The sequence below is a fragment of the Diabrotica undecimpunctata genome, chromosome 1 (assembly GCF_040954645.1).
Source record: "Diabrotica undecimpunctata isolate CICGRU chromosome 1, icDiaUnde3, whole genome shotgun sequence".
Taxonomy (NCBI): Eukaryota; Metazoa; Arthropoda; class Insecta; order Coleoptera; family Chrysomelidae; genus Diabrotica; species Diabrotica undecimpunctata.
In genome coordinates this window covers 208,758,964-208,784,442 of record NC_092803.1, presented here as the reverse complement: position 1 = coordinate 208,784,442, position 25,479 = coordinate 208,758,964, and the positions used below count along the sequence as shown (strand labels likewise).

The window sequence follows — 25,479 nt, the reverse complement described above, 5'->3', positions numbered from 1 at the left end:
CAAATACATGTGACCATACTTGGTAGACACAATTGGAAATAGTAATTTTTTATAACTGAAAAAAATAAATATATAAAATACTGGTAGCAAACAATAACTTCAATGATCGATATCTCCGCAACTAATTGATATATCGAAAAAATTTTCAAATAAATTTTGTAGAAAATAATAAGATCAATAATATAATATAAAATAAATAATATATAAAATAATATATAAAAATATAATATATAAAATATAAATAATATATAAAATACCTAATAAGTCGGTAATGCAATTCTTATTTTCATTCAATTCCTTGTTCCTATTGTGCAATTTAATAATATTCATATCAATAAATATTCTACCGACAAAAAGACGTTGTCACGTAAAATCTTCGCCCGTAAAACCGACTTTACAGGCAACCGATTTTTTGAGATGGCTTTTAGCTCCAGAACAGAGAAAACCATAAGCAAGAAATCTGACATCAGCCACTTAAGATAGACTTACTCACATTTACTGTTTTTTGATAAATAGTTCAATGAAAAAAGAAAACAACATCAAAATAATGTAGATTCTAATATAAAAATCTAAAAGTTATGGTTTTCTTTGTTTCTGATATAGAAATTCTTCTGATTAAAAAAATAAAGGTAGAGATCAGTTATAAATAAACACAAAACGAATGGTTACATTAAGTCATTGTTAACTTTCACTTGTATCATTATCACATATCTAAAGTTTCAAAGTAAAGAAGTTTCAAAGCTTTTAATATTAAAATATGAAGGATTTTTAAAGTGTCCTGTGAAAATGTTATTGTGATTCATTCATTGAACAAATGTTTGTTTTTTAGAAAAATAAATTTAACATGGTGCTATGTTCGAGGACTTTTTACATACTGCTATAATTTTGAATGAAAATAAAAAGACTATCTTAATATTCATACGACTTATAGATTTAGAGTAAAAAATCTTCCAACATTTGCGTGTTCGTTCAAACAGTCATAAAATCACTTCGGTACTTAATTAGTTATTAAAGCACAAATAGCATAAACATAAAAACAAGTAGCACATTTAGGACACAATAAATGTTAAAAAAATACGGGCTGGTTAAAATTTTTTTATTTAAACAGAAAAATAGAAAATTTTTGGAATATTACAGTAGATATTACTCAACTGTCCGTGTCTGTTTTGTAATTTATTACAAATCTTATATTGTTCTTTATTAATGTGACATATATTCAAAAATAATTTTTTACTTGTTGTAGAATCCTAACATTTGAGTAGTCAAAATGGTGCCCAATTTTTAAATGCTGGTTCACTGCCGCACACGTATTTTTCTTTTTTGTACTCTTGTGCTTTGTCACTTTTGTGCTGTGTTATTCGTAGTTTGAGCCATTGTGAAATTTGACCGACGTAACAACTCTGACAATTCGAACAAGGCAACTTGGTTTTATAGAGAGTTTTCTTTTGAGGTTTTCTTTTGAAAACAATTGTCTGTTTTCTGTTACATTATATTTAACAATTTTGATATTAGTAAATTGTTTAAATAATCTATTCACAGAAGGGGTTAAACGTTTTTTAATGGCAGTTTTTTATATTGAATTGATGTTCTGTTCCGATATCAGAGAGGAACTCCTTCGCACACTTACAAAGGCAGGTAAGGCATTAATATGCCTTACTCTATTATTTATTGTAATTAATTTATTAAACTTTTAATAATTAGGATGAATTGAAAAATAGTTTAAATATCTGTCATATTATTTTGGCTTTTGATACCAATCTATTATTATTTTGTTTTGGTTAGTTCTTATTAATTTGCTGTCCAGACAACTGTTCATAAACAGAAACTTAAACCTGCTATTAAACATCTTCAAAAATAATGGATACCCAAAATATATCCTTAAGAAATTGATATTTAACTCGGACTGTTTTGACGGCCCCACTGTGTAGCATGATCTTTTTACCTTTAGGTAAGTATCTAATATTTAAATATATAAAAATGTATAAGAATTTATTTGATAAGCTCCTAGCTGGTACGTAACAGTAATCTGAACTTTGTTTACTCAATTGTATATAGGCGAGTCATATAAAAAAAATATTAACTGCGTAGTGTCTATTTGCGTCTTAATTAAATAAGTTCCCACAAAATTTGAAGGCCCAGCACTTTAAAGTTCATTATTGAATCAAAGTGTAGTTAAAAAAAGATCCCATTGGCTGGCAGTTAGAAACTAGTACGTAAAGGAATGAGTTGACGAGGAGTGGGAGTCGAGTTCGAGGGAGGTAGCGAAGAGAACAGCTTCTTGTCTGAACGAGGGAACATGCTTTTCGGTAAGAGTTTCAAAAACCGGCAAATTTTCTCTTAATTCGATGAGTTTTGGTTAAAAGAATTGGTGATTTAATACTCAAAATGCTATGTGGCAGTCTTTGTTTAGTGAGTTAGTTAATCACCGCTTTGTTAGATGTATTCCGTGTCAAGGGATCTGCTAACAGCATTTCTGAGGGCTAAATGAGGCCTACATGGTTTTAAGTGAAAACTAAGCAGCCGAGTGTTTTGAAGAATGCATATTGTTATCATCCAGGATAACCTGAAGTCCAGTTTGTCCGGCCCAGCCCAAATCTAAGGAGAGAAAAACCTTTCTTTCTTTCATCTCTGTATTTTTTAATTTCTTTTTTATGGTTAGTCCTCCAGTCCTCCCCAAATGAAGGAATCCTTATCCACGACTCAGCTCTCCAACCAAAACACGAGTAACCGTTCACAAACATTTTAATTTATTTGTTTGCCTTATCTTTAAGCCCAGTATTTGCTCAGTCCCCCCTTTCAATCCCCAATAAGCAAAATATAAATTGGTTTTTTGGTCTTCTGTGATTAGATTGTTAAAAAAATTTCCTAATATCAAAATTGTTAAATCTAATTTATTAGAAAACAGACAATTGTTTTCAAAAGTCAAAGACAAGACTCCACCTGTTTGTAACACCAATGTCATCTACAAGTTACCTTGTTCGAATTGTCAGAGTTGTTATGTCGGTCAAACTTCACAATGGTTCAAACAAAGAGTAACACAGCACAAAAGTGACTGTATAAAAACGAAAAATATTTGTGCGCCAGTTGAGCATCATTTAAAAACTGGGCACCATTTTGACATGGGTTTTACAGCAAGTAAGCAATTATAAAAAAAAATTGAGCAATAATAACAGACCGCATACGTGATATTCCACTACAATTATTGTTTAACTTTATGCAGTATTGTTAGATATATACATTAAATATATATATATATATATATATATATATATATATATATATATCTATATATATATATATATATATACATATATATATATATATATATATATATATATATATATATATATATATATATATATATATATATATATATATATATATATTGTTATCAATCAGTTTATCGATCAGAAATAGAATAAAGAATTTTTTTATTATTTTAATATACCGCGGGCATATAAGTTAAAATACAACCCTGTACTTATTTTTAATAGACCATAAGGAAAACATTGTTCCGTGAAAGACTGAGTGAATAGTGAAAGGACAATGGACCCGTATAATTATAGATTTAAGGAATAAACTTTGTAATTGTATTTTGCGGTGGACATTTTTCGAAAGTAAATAAGAATTAGATTTAGATATGAGATAACATAAATTTGGAAGCTTATTTCTGTTGAAAAAGGCAAAATTGTTAATGGTTTCTGAAAAGTAATTTGAGTGAAAGTAGTTTATTTGTTTTAAATATTATGTTGGAAATTTTCTAAATCGAAAATAAGTGGGAAAAATGAATGCTTATGATTGGTTAAAAAGGAATGATGGGGAATGAGAGAGTTGAGAAGGTTTGTCTGGGGAGATTGAAAAGATTATTGTTACCGGCAGACCAGAAGAGAAGACGTGTTTTTTCGTGTAGTCAATCTGAGTACCAGTGTTTTCGTGTGTTAGTGAAAGAGGTGGAAGCTGAGAGCAGATCAAAATCGAGAAGATTAATACCTCTTTTGAGTCTGCATAGTCCACGAGATATAATTGAGAAAGAAAGGAGAATTTGTGAATAAAGAGTACCGGTCAAAAGAGGCTTGGGCTTGTGTTTTCGGAGGAGTAGTTTGCTGGTATGCGGTTTGGATCGATGCTGAGAACGGGAAAGATTTGATGGTAGCCGGACATAATCAATCAAGGAAGGAACTGTGGTTTGACTGAGAGGAGACATCATTGGTGTAAAAAAATAAAGGTCAGTCAAATAATTTGAATGAAAGAAAACCTCTAAGATATTCTAAAGATAAAATCAAATATAAACATACGAACTAAGATTCCAAGTTTCAAAGAGTTATTTTTTTTGTGAATAAGTTATATTTTATATGGTCAATTTTTTTGTGGATATTATTAAAAAAAAACAGATCAATAGATAGTTTGTAATTAAAATTAAATTTAGAGTATAGGAGTTTGTTGGGAAAGATAATTGCCCACAAAATTTATTTATTAATATTCAACGTATTGCTTATTGAAAATAAATAATAATTTGTGTGTATATTTATGTTGTTTTAATGTTAGTTCCGTTTCCTGTTCTATCCCAATTATGAGCAACTAGGAGATACTGAACGCACTCGAAGAGATATATAAAGTAAAGTGATTAAAGTAAAATTAAGAAGCACCCTGAGAATTTTTAATAGTAATTGATTTGTATGACTCTGCATAAATTAGTGAATTAATTAATTAAATAATTGTATTAATTAAACCAGTGTTAATCAATAATAAAACATCATAAAGCAGATCACAGCAATATGTATATATATATATATATATATATATATATATATATATATATATATATATATATATACAATACGTAATAAACATTTTATTTTTGCTTTAAATTTACTTTCAATGTCACTAAATTCTTCTCGACTTTTTAGAATGTCGTATAATTCTTCCATCACGAGATCCAACGTAAAATCCCTTCCCCTTTCAAAATTTAAACAGCTCCCGACTATTTAACATATAAAAAGCATGCCATCAATAAAAAAAGTTTGACTTACCGCGGCATATCGATTCTCTCTATCTCGATGTCGTCCCCGGTGATGCTGCTCCACGACAAATTCGCTTCTTGATGGTAAAATCCCTTTCGACACACACATCGATAATTTCCACCCTTTTCTATGGCTGGTTTTAGTGGGATACACTGAAACAATGGAAAAATCGATAGTTGATATATAATCACAATCACAATATCGTGCAAGTTGTTACCAAGTGTCATCAAAATGTTGTGCTGTAAAATTTATGCATAAGACCATAAATTCTTAGGTTGTAAAGAAACTAACTAAGTAATATTGTTATTTACATGTACTGATACATTATTATTATTCTTGTGTTACCTATTATTGTTGTGGACTTCGGTCACAACGTATGATCATAATAAACATCTTTTATGAACACAAGTAAATACATAAATACACTAGGGTATAGCAAAGCAGATAGGAAAAATTCATAATTATACTATATATATATATATATATATATATATATATATATATATATACTTTTTACTATATTTGATAGACATTAATAGAAATCAACAATAGCAAGGGTATACCCCTATTAGATAAAACCCAAATGATTTTAATTTACATATCAATAACTGATGATTTACACCAGTGATTCCCAACCTGGGGGCGATCGCCCCCCGGGGGGCGATTTGAGATATTCAGGGGGGCGATAGAGCGAAGGGGGCGATATGGGGGGCGACAGAGAAAAGGGGGCGATAAGGGGGGCGTTTAGCATCCGGAAAACGAGAAATGGGTAAATGAGAAAAATAATAAAAGAAAAAAAAAATACAATACTTTCGATCGGATATCCATAGGATAATAAAAAGTAAATATATGTATACCAATGCAGGTAATAATAACACAAACATCTCGTCTAGTCACAGAGAGTTATGAATCATAATAAAATTTAATTCTATTCATTATCGTTATAATTATACATTATAACGAATTCTGCATTTTCCTTTGATCGAGCTTTCGTATTGTGCCATCATCCGCACAAAAGAGAAAGAGAGAGAAGTGGGATAAGAATGATGAGAAGTAGGTACCGCTCCTGCCGATCTGACTCGAACAAAAAGCGAACGGCCGAGGTTGTCGTCGCTTCAAATGCGGAGTCTTTCGTTCCCGAGTTTTGTATTGTGGTATATAAAGTTGTTTTGTTTCAACTGACAGTCATTGTGTTCAGTGAGTCAAAAAGTGCCAAGCCGCACACAATTGGAGAAGAACTCATCCTCCCAGCTGTCAAAGAGATAGTTAATACTATGTTGGGACCCAGTCAGGCCGGCCAAGTAACAGATGCAGTTTCTCTCGGCAATAATACTGTCTCCAGAAGGATTGATGAAATGGGAGCGAATGTCGAAGATGTTTTCTGCAACAAATTGAAAAGCAGAGAGTTTACTGTGCAACTTGACGAGAGTACCCTGAGCGACAGCACAGCTTTACTGCTGTCATATGTCCGATTCATTGACGACAATGGAGAAATGGCCAAGGAAATGCTGTTTGTTAGAAGTCTGATTACTGATACAAAAGGATCTTCCATATTTGAGGTTGTGAAGAGATTTTTTGAGGAAAAAGAGATTCCCTTATTAAATATGATCACCTGTGCTACTGACGGTGCAGCAGCAATGACAGGACGCCATCCGGGATTTATTGCACATCTGAAACAAGCAGTACCTGGAATTTTGTGTGTTCACTGAGTCATTCACAGAGAGCATTTGGCTGCCAAGAATTTGAGTGGGAGGTTGCACGATTCTTTTCCACTTGTCATAGATGCGGTAAATAAAATTAATAACCAAAGAATGATCGAATATTTCGTACACTTTGTGAAGAAAATGATGAGATATTTAATACATTGCTACTACATATGGAAGTCCGCTGGCTTTTTAAAGGCAATTGCTTAAGGCGGTTCTTCAGCCTCATGGATACTGTTATTGAATTTCTTAATACTACTGACCCCACACTGAGTACAGAACTACAAGAGAAGCGAAATGACATCGCTTACTTATCAGATATTTTTCAAAAATTAAATGAAATGAACCTGCAACTACAGGGAAAGAACATAAATATGGCCAAAGCGAAGGGAGTAGTCGGAGCATTCATTGACAAACTATCTATTTTTGAAGAAAATATGCAGATAAGAGATCTGACCAAATTCCCCAACTTGAAATCTTCTTGTGTTGATTCTGAGGATCTTCAAACATACTGCCTTCACCTTCAAACACTGAAAGAAGATCTGCAGTCCCAATTCCAAGATTTGACTAGTCTGAAAGTGCCAACTTTCAGCGTGGAAGTTTCAACGGTATCTCCTTCTCTTCAAGAAAACTTGATTGATTTGAGACATGATGTTGAAATTGAAAGTTTGTTTCGGGAGTGTGGTACGAAAGATTTTGGCCGCGAATAAAAGAAAGGCATTCCAATCTTGTGGAATGTAATCAAATTATTATTATTGGCATTCTTCACAACATATCTAGTGGAGAAAGGTTTTAGTTCTATGTGTATATTGAAAAACAGACAAAGAAATAGGCTCGACATAATAGAAAGAGGGGATTTGAGGTTGTTATTAACCAACATTGAGTCAGATATAAAGAAATTATGTGAGGGACACCAGGCCCAAGGAAGCCATTAACAATTCTTTTACACACATATAACCATTTATCATTTTACGAAATGTACAAATAAATAAATATGGATACTTACCTTTTGTATAGATTCATTATTTGTTTCAATTGAATGGGGGGGGGGGCGATTGTAGTACTCATAACTAGTGAAACCTGTCTAAGGGGGCGATCATGGGAAAAAGGTTGGGAACCACTGATTTACACAGGCAACTGATACTACCCACTTTGGAGTTCATTATTAAAAGTCAACAATACTAGGAAGCTCAGAATCTTTACATAATAAATAAAAAAGATCCAAAAATAATTCAGATACGATTTGTGTGAACACTCTAACAAACTCGAAATAAATACTTCTCATAATATGATTTGGAAATAAGGTTTTACTTGGCATTTCTTAAGTAGTTAACTAGAGCTCCACTGCTAACCTAACTCACGCCATAGTACTTTGTGTTCCCATAGCAATAACATAGTGTGTAGCAATAGCAAAAGTACTGTGTCTTCGAACCCTGTCTTACTCCTTTTAAATTAGGTGAATATCTCTTATTTATTATTATTATTATAGACCTAGAAAGATCTATATCTCAATTTAGGATGATTGTTGATTTGTAGTTGCCTGTTTTGAGAAAATTATAAAAGTTCACTTCAACCAATTCTTTGGTATAAATCCAGATGACTAAATACTAGTATATGTCTTGGAGTACAGCAATAACTCTTCATATATAAAGTCTTCCATGTGGTTTATCTTGAGCAGAAACTTCCCCATTTTTGGCTAACTTTAATCTAATCCCCAATATTCGAATTATGCACTTTTCAAGACTTCAGTTCCAAACGTTACAAAAAAAGCATGTACTAACTAACTATTATCTGTTTCTTTCTTCTTTAAGTACCATTTTCTGTAGGAAGTTTGGTAACCATCACTGGAATTCAATTTTTGATACCTCTACTCTACACTGGTAAATGGAACTACATTTATAGCAGGTCTTCAAATATGTTCAACCAAAAAATACGTTTCTTTACTACTGCTTACTCCCTGTGTTCTCCCAATTGAGACAAATTTTACAGCCTTAGAGTTATGCAATTTGGCCACAATTTTATCTTTAAATATAAAGAAACAGAAGACAGCTAATCTAAATTGTAGATTGTTAAATTACACTTCGTTTTTGCTTTTATATTCGTCTTCACTATTTTTCCACAATCTTAAGAACTCCTCTTTTATTTTATAACTATCAAATTTGACTAAAATAAAAATCTCTGAATAATTGTGGAGCAATATTCCTACCCTTATATCTACTGCCGCCTGCTTGTAGTATGGCTTATTTTTCACCGTGAATTTTTCGTGAGTTCGGATAGCTTTCTTCCTTGGGTGTTTGTTTTCTGATGTCTTCCTCAGACCGGACTCTCTCCGATTCCTTGTCTTTAAATTCTTGTTAACTTAATCAGTTTGTTCTTGAATGTGCAAAATTGGTTTTCCTTCCTTTTTTATGTAGGTCCCGTCTCCATTAATGGAAGTCCAGATTTATTTGTGGAAACCTAATTCTGCCCAGGCTTTAATGTTATTTAACCATAAATGCTTCTTCCTACTTATTCCTCTTTTTCTATTCATTTGAACTTATGTTATTAAATGAGGAGTTTTCTCTGAATTGCTATTGTTTTGGTTTTCTTTTCGGTGCAGTGCACTTTTGTGCAATTTTGTCCTTGTTTATGTGGGTTTTTTTATCAGTACTAGAATTTCAGTAGTCATCAATTTGTTTTTAGTTTGTATTTGCAAACTTTTTGAAGTTTTTTACCACTCTTTATAGTGACCCTAAAAATACATACGATATAAAAACATTATACATATAAATATTCCGTAAAAGTTTTTTGTATAGCTCTCTCAACGTAAAATATAATTTAATTTACGGTATCAATGACAGAAAATCCATCTCCTCCGCGAATCGAACCAGAAAGAACTTTTGTTATTTCCTTTTTCCAGGAAACAGCCAATATAGGAAGGGAAAAACGCGCAAAATGCACAAACTTGGAAAATATGGTATCTACTTTTGTATTCAGCCCCAAAGAAAGTTAGGAAAGTAAGTGTATTCCTGGAAAATTTTTTAGTATGGTAAATTATAAATCAGCATCGCTTATTTGAGTATTCGGTTGAATAAGTACAGAGATGTTTCGCTCGTTTGCAATTTACAAAGCGTTCTGTTGGGAGTTTTTAGGTCTGAAATCATTGAAATTTTTTTAGTTATTTACGCAGAATTTTTTTAGAAGAAGAAAATATTTGTTTTTAATAATCAGATCATATAAATCGTAAACTGTTCCGAAAATGTATTCAATTTACACTTAGGTTTAATAATAATTAGGTTCATAATAATTAAAATGACAAGAAATAAAGAAAGCTGATTTGAGATATGCATCGAAAAGAAAAGAGAAGATATGAATTCGTAATCACACATGCCATAGTAAAAAAGAGGAAAACCGAAGGATGGAAAAAGTGTTTCATAGAAATGGAGCACGACATGTACAGATTGCAGAAGTAGATCGAATGTGAACCGTATTGCCAAAGAGGAATGGATAAGATACCTCAAAGAACTGAACCAAACAATGGAAATTAACAAAACTCTCCTCAAACATCGAAAATAACATCAAATAGTCAGGCTGTTTTCAGTCAGCCTGGAAAAATTTTAATAGCAAACCAGCTCATAAAATATGGCGGACTGCAGCTAATGCAACAGTTAACAATCATGTTTAATAAAGTCATGTGAGACTTTATTAAACATGTGTGAATAAGTGAAGAGACAATCCTGAGAAGAATATCAGGAAAGACAGTCATGGACAGATCAGAAAAAAATAGCGGCGTAGGATAGACAACATAAATGAATGATTGCAATTTCGAAAGTAAGAAGAAGAAAGAGGATGCAGAAAATATAGTAGTATATAGTGAATAGGACATTCATAAAAATAAGATCCTGAAATATTTACAATTTATGGTCTCCCCATGTTACTTGCTTACAATATGCTGATGATATTGTCATCTATTCACAAAAAAAAACGTACAGTGAATGTATTATTGAACTAAAACATATAATGTACACCTTTGATAGCTGAATGTTGTTAAATGGCTTCACTATTTCGTACCAAAAGTATTTTTTTCTAGAAAACACCCTATTAAAGATGACACTTAACTACACAAGTAGTCGCTGTGAAAAGGATATTAATGTACTTAAAATGCTCTGTAAAAGATCGTGGGGTACAGATTAAAATATTGCATTGAATTTTTATCGAGCCTATATAAAATCTATTATAGATTACGTCTGATTGCATATGGGCCAGCTAATATAACTAATTAGTTATATTAGCATATTAGTTTTACCAATAAAGCACCAGGAACGGACGGAATTTCGGCAGAATTATTAAAGCATGGAGGATCCGAACTCTGGGAAAGAATCCATTACCTAATAACATTAATATGGACGAAGGAGCAAATGCCAGAGGAATGTGGAGATGCCAAATGCCAAAGGAGATAAGAGGGAATGCCAGAATTATAGGCCAATTACATTGCTAAATGTAATATACAAAATTCTTTCTGGTATAATCTACAATAGATTATTAGAATACTCCGAAAATATAATTGGTGATTATCAAAATGGATAACAGATAACATATTCATACTAAGAACGATACAAGAAAAAGCTTATGAATACGACATAGACCTATATAATATGTATATAGACTTTAAACAAGCTTTTGATAGTGTGAAAAGAGAGAATGCTGGAAGACCTTTGTAATCTAGGTATACCTAAGAAATACATCAGCCTCATAAAAATGACGTTGCAGGATTCAAAAGCCGCAGTCAGAGTAGATGGAGAACTGACTCCCCTGTTTAACATCAACATGGGAGTAAGACAGGGAGATGCCCTATCAACCATGCTATTCAACCTAGTTCTTGAGACAGTCATCAGAAAAACCAATATAACCGGCCATATAAACACCAAATCAGTACAAATTATTGTATATGCAGACGATGTAGCCATCATTAGTAGGAATAAGCCACGACTAATGGAAGTGTTCAAACAAATTGATCCTGAAGCAAGAAAAAGAGGTCTCAAAATAAACGAAGCAAAAGCGAAGTATATGACAGTCAAAAGAATAACTGACAATGAAAATAATATCACAATAGACAACTATATCATCGAACAAGTGGATGCCTTTACATATCTCGGCACAGAAATCAATCAGAAGAACTCCGTAAGTAGCGAAATTAATGCACGTATTTCCACCGGGAATCGTACATACTATGCTAATAAAAGATTGATGACATCGAAATTATTAGACAAAAGAACCAAAATGACTATCTACAGAACACTGATTAGACCCGTAGTAACCTATGGATGTGAAACTTGGGTAATGACGAAAAAAGATGAAGCCCAACTCAGGACATTCGAGAGAAAAATACTGAGGAAAGTATATGGCCCGGTACAAGAGGAAGATGGCACATGGAGAATCAGGAGAAACGACGAGGTTAATGAGTTAAATGAAGGTTATGACATTTTAAGATTTGTGAAAAGTCAAAGACTGTTATGGCTGGGACATGTGCAGAGACAAAACGATGCAAAAACAACAAAGAAAATGTTACAATGGAAGCCCATAGGAAGGCGAAAAAAAGGAAGGCCAGAACGAGATGATTGGATGACGTGGAAGACGACCTGAAAACAATGAACATAAGACAATGGAGAAGAAGGGCACAAGAGAGATCTGAATGGAAGGACATAGCTAGACAGGCAAAGACCCATCCAGGGTTATGATGCCAAAAGAAGAAGAATATAATTAATTTACGTAAATTTGATAGAACCAAATTTAAAGCTTTGAAAATTGTGTTTGGGTTGATGAAAAGCACTCCAAATAAAGTCACACCGATTCTAGTATCTAAAAACCCACTCTCATTACGCAGAAAATATCTGACAAGCAAATACTTCCTAATCCAACATTATCGGTTCATCTTTAATGCTAAAATAATTAATTAATTAAATACAGCTGATTTAACTACTACATTTTTCTTAAAAAAGAATTCCCCACCACTTGCAAAAGCATTTGTAACTTTCAATGACACCTAACAAGTGTTCTATCTACAAACATTATTATTTGTAAATACCAAACTGAATTTTGTCATAATACTCTCCAGGAGATTTTAAGTAACTATTCAGATAACATTGCAATCTATACAGATGGGTCAAAATTAGTAACATGTACAACCAGTGCTTACTTTGTATCAAAAATAAAGCATGTGTTATATAAATAAAGCCCTTGAATGGTGTTGTGAAAACCAGTGGAGCAAAATTGTCATATGCACTGATTTATTATCAGTATTAAATGCATTCCAAAACTTTAAAGTTACAACTAACAGCAATATATTTATATTAAAAAAATTTCAACAGTTACTAAAATTATCAGCTTTACCATATGATGTTAAATTCGTATGCGTTAAGGGATATATTGGATAATAGTATTTCGGATTCAACAAGTAAAAATCCACTAAAGCATCCACATATATTGATTGAAAAATTTTTTTTGATTAAAAAACAAAGCAAAATCATCTGTACGTCTTCACAGATTTATCATTATCTATCATAATTCTTGACGCTGTGATATTTAAATTTAAATTAGATTCAGCTAGAACTATCTCGTAAAATAGAATGATACAATTCACACCATGCAGATAACTTTTTAGTAAGCTAAATCCATGTGGGGCAAGTTTCAGTATTGCTGAAAGTTTCACACCAAAACGAGAACAAAGAGATAAAGCAGGACCTAAAAAAATACAGATCATATCACTCGAAATATCCCCAAGGAGTTTGTTAGGGTTTCTCCATTCACTATTTACTTTAATAATGTAGTATTATTGCAAACACAAGCTATGCTATCAGTATCTAAACGATATTTCTCGGGAAGGTGGTAAATAAAAGAAAGAAAAAGTAGCTTTCTAAAGGTAAATAATATGCATTTATTTCTCTACACATTGACGTTATGACTAAAATTTCACAATCGCGCTTTATTTTCTCATAACACCTGGGAATTACGGAATAACAACTTAAATTTTCCATTTTTGAATTTGCTTAGTATTTGTTTGTATAAATTTGTCACATTTTCCAGATCGCACACAAGTCTCGCTCCGGCTTCCATACAGGGTCTTCTATACCCTGGGAGCCCTTTGCCGGGGCTCCTGTTCTACGAACCTAAACTCTTGGCTGGACCCTTTTCACCTTTTAAAATATGTTTTATTTCATTACCGATGAAAAAATTAATGATAATCCACCAAAGACAGAATCTACGCAGAGAGTATTTCGAATTAGATGGTAGAAATGTCTCTGTAAAGCACTGTTGGAATAGATGGTCATAGTAGTATTCCAGACCCTTTTTTTTCTCTTGGTGATATGTCGCCCCACATACAAATCCAGTCTACGACCCAGGCTACCATTGAGCTACCCTACAAACTCCACCAGCAGCTAACTTTATGGTCGAGCTCTTCCGCAGTTTCTGACACTATCAAGTGCCGGATATTTTGGCAAACGAAAAGTTCCCGAAGTCACCAGTCCCAGAAGCTACTGAGGCCCTCGCAGTAGCCGCGGAGTCACTCCCTGCCCTACTGCATGTAGTACGAACGTCACATAGGTGCAGGCATACCCCCTACTAAGAAAAAAACCGGCTGACAAATGATTATGAGTTCCTGATGGCCTAGAGTAGGACGAAGTTGTCGAATACGAAAGTGCTAAAACCGAAGACGGTACCTGTAGACGAAGAAGATGACAACCGGAAGCTGCTGTGATGTTTTGTGTCTTGGTATAAACATGTCTTTTATTCTCTAGTGTATGAACAATTACATAATTTTTATGGACTTCCCTGAACTAAAACACTTAGAGACTAGCTTTCATAAACTTTTATGAACCCTTTCTTGTGCAAATGTAATAATGGTATTCTTGTATTTCAAGGATGTAATCTGCGAAGAAGGCATTTCGAATTGGTTCGTCGAAATCTCTCTGTAAGGCACCGTTGGAATAGATAAGTGGCCGTAGTATTCCAGACCCATGAAAAGTCAATTAGAAGAATTGATGGCAATACTACAAGCACCACATCAAGAAATAAAAGAAACATAAGAGCAGAAAGTAAAGAATATCTGTATAACATGAAAGGAATAGTTCAAGAGAATGAAATAATTAGAAAAGAAAACCAGATAATAAAGAGATAGATGTACAGGTGAATATAAGATGCGCCAAGGGATGAGGAAGTAAAACGTATCTGTTCAAATTAAGTAATGACACGGAAAATATAATGTATTGAAAAACAAAAGTACATTAGAAGGATTAGAAAAATATAAAACAACGATGGTATGTCCAAAAACGAAAGAGACATATAGGGAAAATTAAGAAGAAATGCCCTAGTAGAAAGATACAATGAAAGGAATGTAAAAGTAGGGTTTCAGAAACTTATAATAGACAATACGGAATAAATATGGGACAAAGAGAGGGACGAATTAACTTCACGGGGAGTCATACAATAGAAGCGACGAATACATCCAAAAAACTGAATAACAAACTGTTAATATATAAAGTTCTTACAATTAATATAACATGCTTAATCTGTCGTCAAATTCAATTTCAATTCTTAAAAATATTTCCTAAAGATTTTTAAAATAGACACTCCATTCTTATGGGAGCAGTAGCCACTTCCAATTATTGTCGATATAAAATTGCAAACATTCTGATTTTCGAGTCTTACTAGGCTCTGTATGTCAATCACGGCGTTTTAAATAACTCAGTCAGGTCCGGGACGAGTGCCTATGCAGGCCTTTTAAGTTGCCTTGGTGTTATTTTTTTTAATTTTTAACTACTACAAGTAACTTGGATGTTGGGAATTTGAGGTCGATATTCCTCATTGAGGATATTTTCTTGGTTATGTTTGGTATCTTTGCATCAAGGATGTTTCTTAAAATTTCAATTGGGGTGATTATGAAAATTGGATATTTTATGGTTTGGAGCAAATATATATATATATATATATATATATATATATATATATATATATATATATATATATAAATATATATAGTTTGAGTTTAGTTCTTGAACCTTAATATATATTTTTTTAGTGGATTTTCTTGGGCTTAGGTTCATAAAAAAATTTGATTTGATACTAAGGCATTTTTATATATTTTTTCGACGTTTCGGCAGGAAATCCATGCCTTTTTCAAGAAGTAATATTGACTAAAAAACATTTTATTATGTCTATCATAAAATGTTTTTTAGTCAATATTACTTCTTGAAAAAGGCATGGATTTCCTGCCGAAACGTCGAAAAAATATATAAAAATGCCTTAGTATCAAATCAAATTTTTTTATGAACCTAAGCCCAAGAAAATCAACTAAAAAAAAAATATATATATATATATATACATATATATATATATATATATATATATATATATATATATATATATATATATATATATATATATATATATGTATATATTAAGAAATGTAATAAACAGGAATTTTTGCATCAGTATGTAATGTAAGGATGAATTTCTATATTAGCCTAAAAGGAGATAACGTTGAAAAATGAGGTAAAATTTTCACTAAGAATTGTTATTTCCTTATTTAAGCTCAAGACTGATTGAGTGAAGTGATAAATTATTTATCAGCTAGTAAATGAAAAGTTATTTAAGTGAGAAATGGTTATTGAGTGAACAAGGACATTAGATCAAAGAAATGCTTTACGCTGCAGTTTCGAACACCGAAACATTTCCGCCCCTTCTCGGAAATGAATATTAGCAGAAGGGTTTCGAAATACACATTGTCAAAATATCCCACTGGAAGCTTCACCCTTAGCTCCGCAGGAATGCCTTCGGTATTGTTTTGTTATTCCATGTACGTGACTAATTATAGGGGCTCCACTCGAATTTTTAGCAGTTTAATTAAATCATACTCAAAAACGAATTCCAATTCATGTCTTTTGTTGTAATTCAATTAGAACAACAACAAAGAATGGATGTTATGCATATTTAAAGAAATCTATCATATGCATATTTTAGATAAATCGTTTATATTCGTTTGATTTGCTTATATTAATTCTAATGTAGAAACTGTTAAAAGGAAGGAACACATCAAGTGTTGAGGGTTGGAACTCAAGTTAAAAAAAAAACTTCCCTTACTCGAATATTTTTACCTTAGAGATATTTTCAACTTGCATTATATCATAAGATATTGCAATTTGCTGGAGAAGTTGATGTATTGTTTTCATGGCAATAAATTCGATATACAAGCCATCGAATTGTAGAGTATGAAAGGGGATGGAACAACATTTAGCACATACTCTTTTAATATTTGTACCTTAGTCAAGACATTAGTCCTCGCCAATAAATGACTTGTCACGCACTACTATAATCGACTGCATACTATCTTTCACTCAAAGTACACCAAATGTATCTATGGACAAGGTTTTATAACATCCTAATAATAATATAACGACTAGGGTTTTTCTTTGATCCATAACCAGAGCAAACTAAGTCCAAATCTCAGTATTATATCGTCCAATCCACAAACTCCTTCCCTATGTATGTCTCCGCCGCCTCTCAACCCGCATTGCCTCTGTGAGAACATAACTTTAATGTATGTTCTAAGAGGAATAGTTTAGTCTTTGTGCATCATTGACACACATTGATCTTCTTATGCTTCTTTTGGTATCTATTCGTTTCGAACATTGGCGATCATTCTGGCTATAATTATTTTATTAACTGATGCTTTAAATGGATTAGTTGTTGTTGTGGAGAACCATTTCCTCAGGTTTTCTAGCCATGATATTCTTCTCCTCCCAATTCCTCGCTCTCCGAAAACTTTGCCTTGAAGGATTATTTTTAGTAATCTGTACTTAGTGCCGTTTCTCATTATGTGTCTGAGATATTCTAACTTTCTAACTCTCGTTGGTTATCTTGTCCGTCCATGATATCCTTAGGATTCTTTTGTATAGCCACATCTCGAAGGCTTCAAGTTTTTTCTCCTTCGCTTCAGTGAGTGTCCAAGATTCAACTCCGTAGTATCATATCGAGAAGATATAACATCGTAGGAGCATTAACTTTTATCTCCAGATTAAGATTGTGGCTTTTAAAGAGTTTGGCCATGTTGTTGAATGCACTCCGAACCTTCTCTATTCTACATTTTACTTCTTGTGAGTGATTCCATTGTTTGTTTCCTATTGTTCCAAGATAGGTAAACTGTTTTACTCGGTCCACTGGTGTAATCTTGATAAGCAGTTGGACGTCTCTAATTTTATTTTTGCTGATGACCATAAATTTAGTTTTTGATATGCATACTTGTAGTCCAAATCTTTCACTTACTTCATTTACTTTGTTTATTAGTTGCTGTAAACTGTTTAAACTGTCAGCAAAAATAACGGTGCCATCTGCATAGAGGATGTTGTTTAGGCATTCTCCATTTAAAAGGATTCCATGTTCCCAATTTTCCAAGGCTTCACTAAATATTTCCTATGAATATAGGTTGAACAATATAGGTTAAAGTATATATCCTTGTCTAACGCCTCGCAGAATCTGGATCGCTTCCGTCGGTTCATCTCCAAGATTTTTTCTTATTGTGGCTGATTGGTTCCAGTATAAATTTTGTATTATACGCCGGACTTAAACATCTATTTGGGTTTTTGTTAGAACATCCATCATTTTTCGGTCTTGAACTGTGTCAAATGCATTTTCGTAGTCCACAAAGCAGGTGTAGATATCGCAAGTCATATCTCTGAATCTTTGGAATAATACCTGTAGACTAAATAGTGCAAATCTCGTACCTACGTCTTTCATGAATCCAAACTGTGTGTCTTGTATTCTCTCTTCGCATACCTTGTATATTCTGCGATATATAATTTTAAGAAAAAGTTTTAAGTGTACGGTTCATTAGACTTATTAGCCTATATTCGCCGCATTTTTTCTCTCCCTATTTCTTTGGTAACGTAATAAATTCTGAAACTATTCTGAAACATTGATCTTGAACTTGTCTAGGCATATATATGTTTCGTAGACCCTAAGAAGGCATTTTACTGGGTCAAATTAAAAGATGTTATCCACTTACTGTACGCAATAGAAATACCTCTTACAACGTATGCTGCACCAATTTAATATAACTGGCTGAAAATTTAACAGGTTAATTTTTCCAAAAAAGACAAAATGCGTAGTTACAACAGCAAATTTACTAAGATGTAAATTGGAGCTGGAAGGTCAGATAATAGAACGGGTTCTATAAAGTGATGGGGTTTAAATATCTAGGCATCACATTATCTAGCTACGGAAAGCTCGAAACTGAAGGGGAAGATCAAGTGAATAGAGCAAACAGAGCCGCAGGCTGCCTGAATTTAACAATATGGGGAAATAAAAATATCGGAAAAGAAATGAAAGGCAAAATTTACAAAACAGTCGTTAGACCAATGACATACGCGGCAGAAACAAGACCTGACACAGAAAGGACAAAAAGGATGTAACAGCAGAGATGAATATACTTAGAAAAATTGATGGTAAGATACTATGGGACAGAGGTAGAAGTACAGATATACGACGTATATGCAAGGTGGAGAACATCAAGAATTGGGTAAAAAATAGAAGAGTAGATTGGAATGATCATATAAGCCGAATGACAACAGAGTAGTAAAGACGGCAAGAGACGGTTCCCCAGTCGGAAGACCATCAGTAGGAAGACCACGAAAACGATGGAACGCAACTTACTGGAGGGACATTGAAAAACAGACAGAGTCATGTCTATATAAAAAGAAGAAGAATACATAATGATAATAAAGACTCGATCAGACGATTATTGCATATACCTACAAATAAATCCAAGATTATATTTAAGAAGGAAAAAATTGTAGAACTCTAAGAAGAGGAATGTCATTCGTATTAGAGGGTAAGAAGACCACCAACTCAGTTTCAAGGTAGGTTATTATTAACCTTAAAAAGTATATGACACACTTAGTCCCTAGCAAATATCCGTAAACAACGTAGAGATCGAGCACTTAAGCTCTGTAAATTCTTTTAGTTATAAAAGCGGGAAATATTATCCATCTAAAGAAAATTTGCAGGAATGCCTTCGGTAATATTTTGTTATTTAATTTACATGGCTAATTGTATGAGCTCGTTACGCCAACGGCTCCACTTTTTATCGTTTTAATTCAATCATACTCAAACTGGAATTCCAATTTATCTCTTTCGTTTTAATACAATAACGAACGAAGAATACATTATGCATATTTAAAAGAGAAATCTAGGAGGTTTGCGACAGCTGGATATTTAGCTGAGAAAACTGGTGGATGAAATAATAATTAGTAGGCGAAACAACTTCGACAGCCAAATAATACGTTGTATTCTGTAGATAAATATTTGAATGTTTTTGAAGGATCCTTGTATTGATGTTAGTTATTTAATAATTAGGTTCATCACTTCGTTTATATCGCAGAATAAGTTTGACTGTATAAAATTAATATATCAGACTGTCAAAAAGAAAATGAAATCGCTGTAGACAAAACTAAATCAGAAATTTATGATTTCAAAAAAAGGCCATAATATAGACTTGATTTTAATTTAATTCAATTATCTAATATAATTAAAATATTAAAAGGGCATTAGGTAGAAAATAAATTTTCCTACCACTATGTAATCACTCCTAAATGGATAATGAAGGATATAAATTTGACGATGAGACCAATCCACCCCTTTGAAATCTATAATTTACCCTATACGATAACATACTTATCTTCTTTTGGAATGTTTTTGAACCATATAAAAACCATGATATTAATTTTCCGTTGTCAAAATATGATTATGGGTATATATCTCTGTCTTTTTGTTCATCATCCTCAGGTCGACAAAGAACGTCTATTATCTAGCCCCTTACTTTGGTCCTTCAAACCGGATTTTTCGTACAATTTTTAGACTATATCCAAATATCAAATATTTTATCATTATGTAGAGAGAATTTTAACTTCCGGTACACTCAACTAAGACTAAAAAACTACTAAACTCACCTTCATCGAGTCCCGATGACAATTGTGACTCCCGTTAAATATCTCCTCGAGTTCTTCGTGGCACTGATTGAGTTCTATCTCTATGAATAAACCGACACTATGATTATGAGTCCTAGACGTATACGAATACACCCACGATTGAAGGAAATCACAGTCTTTGAACGCCTTACCCCAACCACTTGTGCCGTTTAGAGCGTTCCAAAAATATTCCGTTTCCGATGTCCGATTCGGAAAGATCTTCAAGCGTTTCGAGACGTTAAGAGCCAAGGCGTGGTTGGTTTTCGAGATAAAAAGAACACCTAGTACACCGTTCTTTTTAAGGATTTCTCTAGAGAGATTAGAGAAGTTATCGTTCTTTTCTAAATTGTTATGTACATCTTCAACGATTTCTTCTACGTCTATGGTCAGTCTGGTGGGAATGGTTGGGTCAGAAAGAATTTTGCTCTGACAATTGTCATAGTGATTGAAGTTTGCAGCGCCAGTGGTTCCCAATAAAAGCAGGAAAAGTATGAGATTCTCATTCATTCCGCCATTGTTTCAAATTTTACCACTCTACCATAACAAGACCTAAAACAAAAACAATTTGTTAAATTTTCATATATAATATTATAAGCGAGAAAATTTTGCCGCCAATATTGTCGACTGTTATGAAAGTTTGCTGCCTGGCAATTTTCGCGAATTAAATTTTGACGGTTAAATCACGACACATCAAACGAGTGTTTTGTCCAAATTTCTTAAGCGAAAATTGCCAAAAGGCAACAAACTTGAATAAAACCAGAAGAAAATTTTGCCGGTAAATAGTTTTTTCTCTTTCTGATATTCGACAAGACTATTTCACAAGACAATTAATGCACCATCTCAACGAAACATAATCTTTATTTATTTGTTAACAATATTAAATGTACAATTATTATAAGCTATAGTAGTTTGCCCATTCTTTTCTACCAAAGCGTGATTTTGTGTATTAGTGACCTGTAGCATTTGGGAAGTTGAAGGTCCAGCTTCATTTGTTGTTCCGAGATTTATGATCAACCTCTGGTGGTGACTGGAATCCAGCTCCAGATATAATTTAAGAGAGCTTGCATTTGAGTGACCCATTAATTTAATTAACTCCTGTTCAGAAACACCTTGCTTGAACAATGCTGACACAGCTGAAGATCGATGAGAATGGTTTGTTATTTTATGTTTTTTTGTGTCTATTCCAATTTTTTCAGCTTACACTTTTGTCTACTTAGATACGGTGTTGATTCCAAGTGTACAGTTTTTGAACCAAGATCCATCCTTCCAGTTGGGGTGAATGGTATGAATGAGTCTGTCTGATAAAATCTTGGGTTCCTTTTTTTCCATTAATTTCAAAAATAATCTAACTGGACATAAATTTTCGTTTGATGAAATTCTTGATGAAAGATATATCTATGAAAGGGTCGATTTTTATGCCGTACTCCGTAAAATATTTTTCTGGTACCATTTTTGCTGGAGTATTCCACATTGACTTTACAGACGACTCTTTATAGTCTTCGGCATTGCCTTTTTTCATGTTAAAGGTATAATCCTCGAGAATTTTTGATTTAACTTGACTTGACTTCAAGATTACGGTGAAAATATAAAAAAAAATCCTACTTGGTTAGTTTTTTGAACAAGATTCAACAAGTAAAATTAACAAAAAAAAAATGACGTTTATTACTTTCTAATTGTAATAATTATTCAGTGTGAAAGTTGTGAAAACAATTTCTATCTTTGTTTAAGCAAAGAAAAATAAGCTTTTTTAACTACAGGCATATTTGGCTTTCACTACAGCATAATGGAAAATGGAATACCGGTTGCTGGACCCCTTCTTTTCTTGTTTTGTAAATTTTCCCTAGCTCCACACGGGCGACCCGTTTTGTAGTAAAACCAGCTTTATTAACTTTGCATAAACACTCTGCTACTGCCATTTTGAAATCTGCCAGAGCTAAATGATTATGCTCATTGTCACTTCTTCTCCAAATAATACATGCATTGACAGTCATCAAACCAATAATATGGAAAAAATTGAATTCAGGAGATCTACTCCCCTCACATACTTGTAGATCGTTACAGCTTTTGGACATGGAACCATTATATGTGTCTTATCCTTTTTCGAAAACCATTTAACTTCAACGGTTGGCATACTCCCAGCATCTGTTGATAAAATGTTTACTAATTTGTTGTCATACCATGTAACAACAGATATTTTTGTAACATCAATTGTGGCGACTTTTTTTACCATAGCTGCTCGGCCATTTTTTTTTTTTTTTTTTAATTTAGCCTCTTTTGGCATATTACTGTTTGGCACTCTGTTTATTCTAACTGTTTCTAGTGGTATTAACATACCCTGTTTCGTTAGATAAATTTGCAATGGGACGCTGTTCCATCTGAACTGCTGAACCAACTATCAATGAATATTTTGTGATTTATAAGTCTATTTTATAAATTTTGTGTTAGCCGAAGAACCAGATTTGAGTTTACCCCTAAATCAGAAAAATCATCGGGTACAAGCATTAGTTTGGCTTCCTACAAAAAATTCATAATCGTACAAAAATCCACTGACACCACTAAGAACAAACGCCTTATATCCCCATTTGTGGGGTTTTTGCGGATTATATTGTTTTATAGATGAACGCGCCTTTGTTGGAATTATCTGCTCATCTATGGCTAAAAATTCCTCTTTCGGAACTTTAAGTAACTGATTCCTTAGTTTATTTAGTAGCGGTCGGATTTTAAAAAGTTTATCATGACCAGGATTACCGGCAGCAATAGCATCGTTATTGTTCGCAAAATGTTTTATTTCTTCCCATCTATTGCGTGACATTATAAATTTCTATTATAAAGTCACTATATACTGATGCGAAATGCAGCGTGACACACAATGGGATCAACAGTGACGAATTCGACGTACTTACTGGAGTTAGACAGGGATGCGTGCTTTCTCCGTTTCTTTTTAACATAGCTATAGACTATGTTCTCTCCAAACTAGACTCCGACACAAGAGGGATACAATGGACGTTAACCACACGCCTAAACGATCTAGAATACGCGGACGATATCTGCCTATTAGGTCAAAGGTTCCAAGATCTGGCTTACCAATTGGAAACACTTTCCACTGAAGCCAATAAAATAGGTTTAAAAATCAATATTAGTAAAACCAAGTCCATGAGAATAAATGCAAGGAACAACACGCTATTTACTATCGACAATATGCAGATTGAAAATGTGGAAAACTTTACGTATCTTGGAAGTGTCATAACAGAAAACGGCGGTACAGAAGACGATATTTGTATGAGGATACGAAAAGCCCAACAAGCTTTCAGCACGCTCAACCCTGTTTGGAGATCTGGCGAGTATACTACAAGGACAAAGATCCGAATATTCCGATCAAATGTCATGTCTGTTCTACTCTACGGATGTGAAACCTGGAAAGTGACAAACACCCTCACAGACAAACTGCAGGTCTTTTTAACAAATGTCTACGAAGAATTGTTCGTATATTCTGGCCTAACACCATCAGAAACGAAGATCTGCTACACCTGACCGAACAAAAGAGGGTACAAAATGAAATTAAGTCCAGAAAGTGGGGTTGGATCGGTCACACACTCCGAAAAAATAGTTCCAGTATCGCAAAGACTGCCCTAGAGTGGAATCCCCAAGGGAAAAGAAAAAGAGGTCGCTCAGTACAAACTTGGAGAAGATCCATCATGGACGAGATAAGAGGCCAAGGAAAGTCTTGGAATGAGGTGAAGGCCTTAGCGCAAAATAGAACCCGATGGCGCGTTTTCACTGAAGCTCTATGCTCCACTTAGGAGTTCAAGAACCTTGAAGATTCAAGGCTGAAGTTCTAATAACTTCTAGCATTTAGCAATTGCAGTATTGACATATAAATACAGGTTCCTAAGAACTGTTCTAGCTGATTTTCAGAAAGTTTCAAAGGTTTTTGCGGTTTTTTTCCACTGAATATAATATAGTTTAATAAACTATACCTTTGATGCAAACCTTTGAGAAATCTTATATCATCATGTGATGTCACCAAATTTCGTTCTTTCCAAGTTGGATGATTTTTATTTCTATCGTTTATTAGATTACGTCGTAATTCGTCCAAAGAAATATCATCTTCGCTATCCGAACTGCTTTCTAAATCCGTTTCTGGGATAATAACATCTGATTCATTATTATTTATAATATCCTCTTCATAGTTTTTACTCTGGGGATAATATAATAGGGAAAATATCATCATCTGATAGGCCTTCGTCTTCACTACCATCTGGTATGTCCACTACCACAAGAGTTTCACCATAAAACTTTTTAGATCCATTATCTAATATAAAAAAATAATAATACCTTCAGAACGCATATTGTGCCATATATGAAAGAGAGTTTTGCACGACAGTGCATATTGTGGCATATGACACAAGCATATTTTTGATTAAAAAATACCAAAATGTCTATTTTATTCTACTAAAAAAGGTCTATTCTTCATGTCGCTATTTTTTTGTACAAAAACATTTAGTAGAAACTTCGATAATTGAATATCAAATTACAAAATTCTTCTGAATAGCTGTCAGACCGCGGCCATGTGCAAATTTTCATAAAATATGTGTTCTATATGTCATGCATAAATATTTTAAAAAGATTCGATCTCTAGCAGTTAGGTATAAAACTTATTGTGTCATATATGACCCACTATGACCTACTAATCCAAACACACAGAAAAACGTAACAATAATAAGTATAGTGACAAATTAGTTTAAAAAAATTTGTCGG

At 33.2% G+C, this 25,479-nt stretch overlaps 2 protein-coding genes across 3 annotated transcripts in view; one reads left to right on the top strand and one right to left on the bottom strand.

Annotated features, from left to right (window-relative positions):
- The window catches only part of Pld (Phospholipase D), a 384,903-nt gene that overhangs the window by 258,064 nt on the left and 101,360 nt on the right, over positions 1–25,479 (top strand). The window lies entirely within an intron of this gene.
- The window catches only part of smog (G-protein coupled receptor 158 smog), a 182,016-nt gene that overhangs the window by 143,127 nt on the left and 13,410 nt on the right, over positions 1–25,479 (bottom strand). For both annotated transcript variants that reach the window (XM_072521091.1, XM_072521092.1), the window contains exons 2-3: positions 20,704–21,270; positions 5,031–5,173 (exon numbers count right to left, since the gene is read on the bottom strand). In XM_072521091.1, the coding sequence (XP_072377192.1) occupies positions 5,031–5,173; positions 20,704–21,228 (668 nt within the window). In that variant the 5' untranslated portion in view covers positions 21,229–21,270. The remainder of the gene's footprint in view (positions 1–5,030; positions 5,174–20,703; positions 21,271–25,479) is intronic.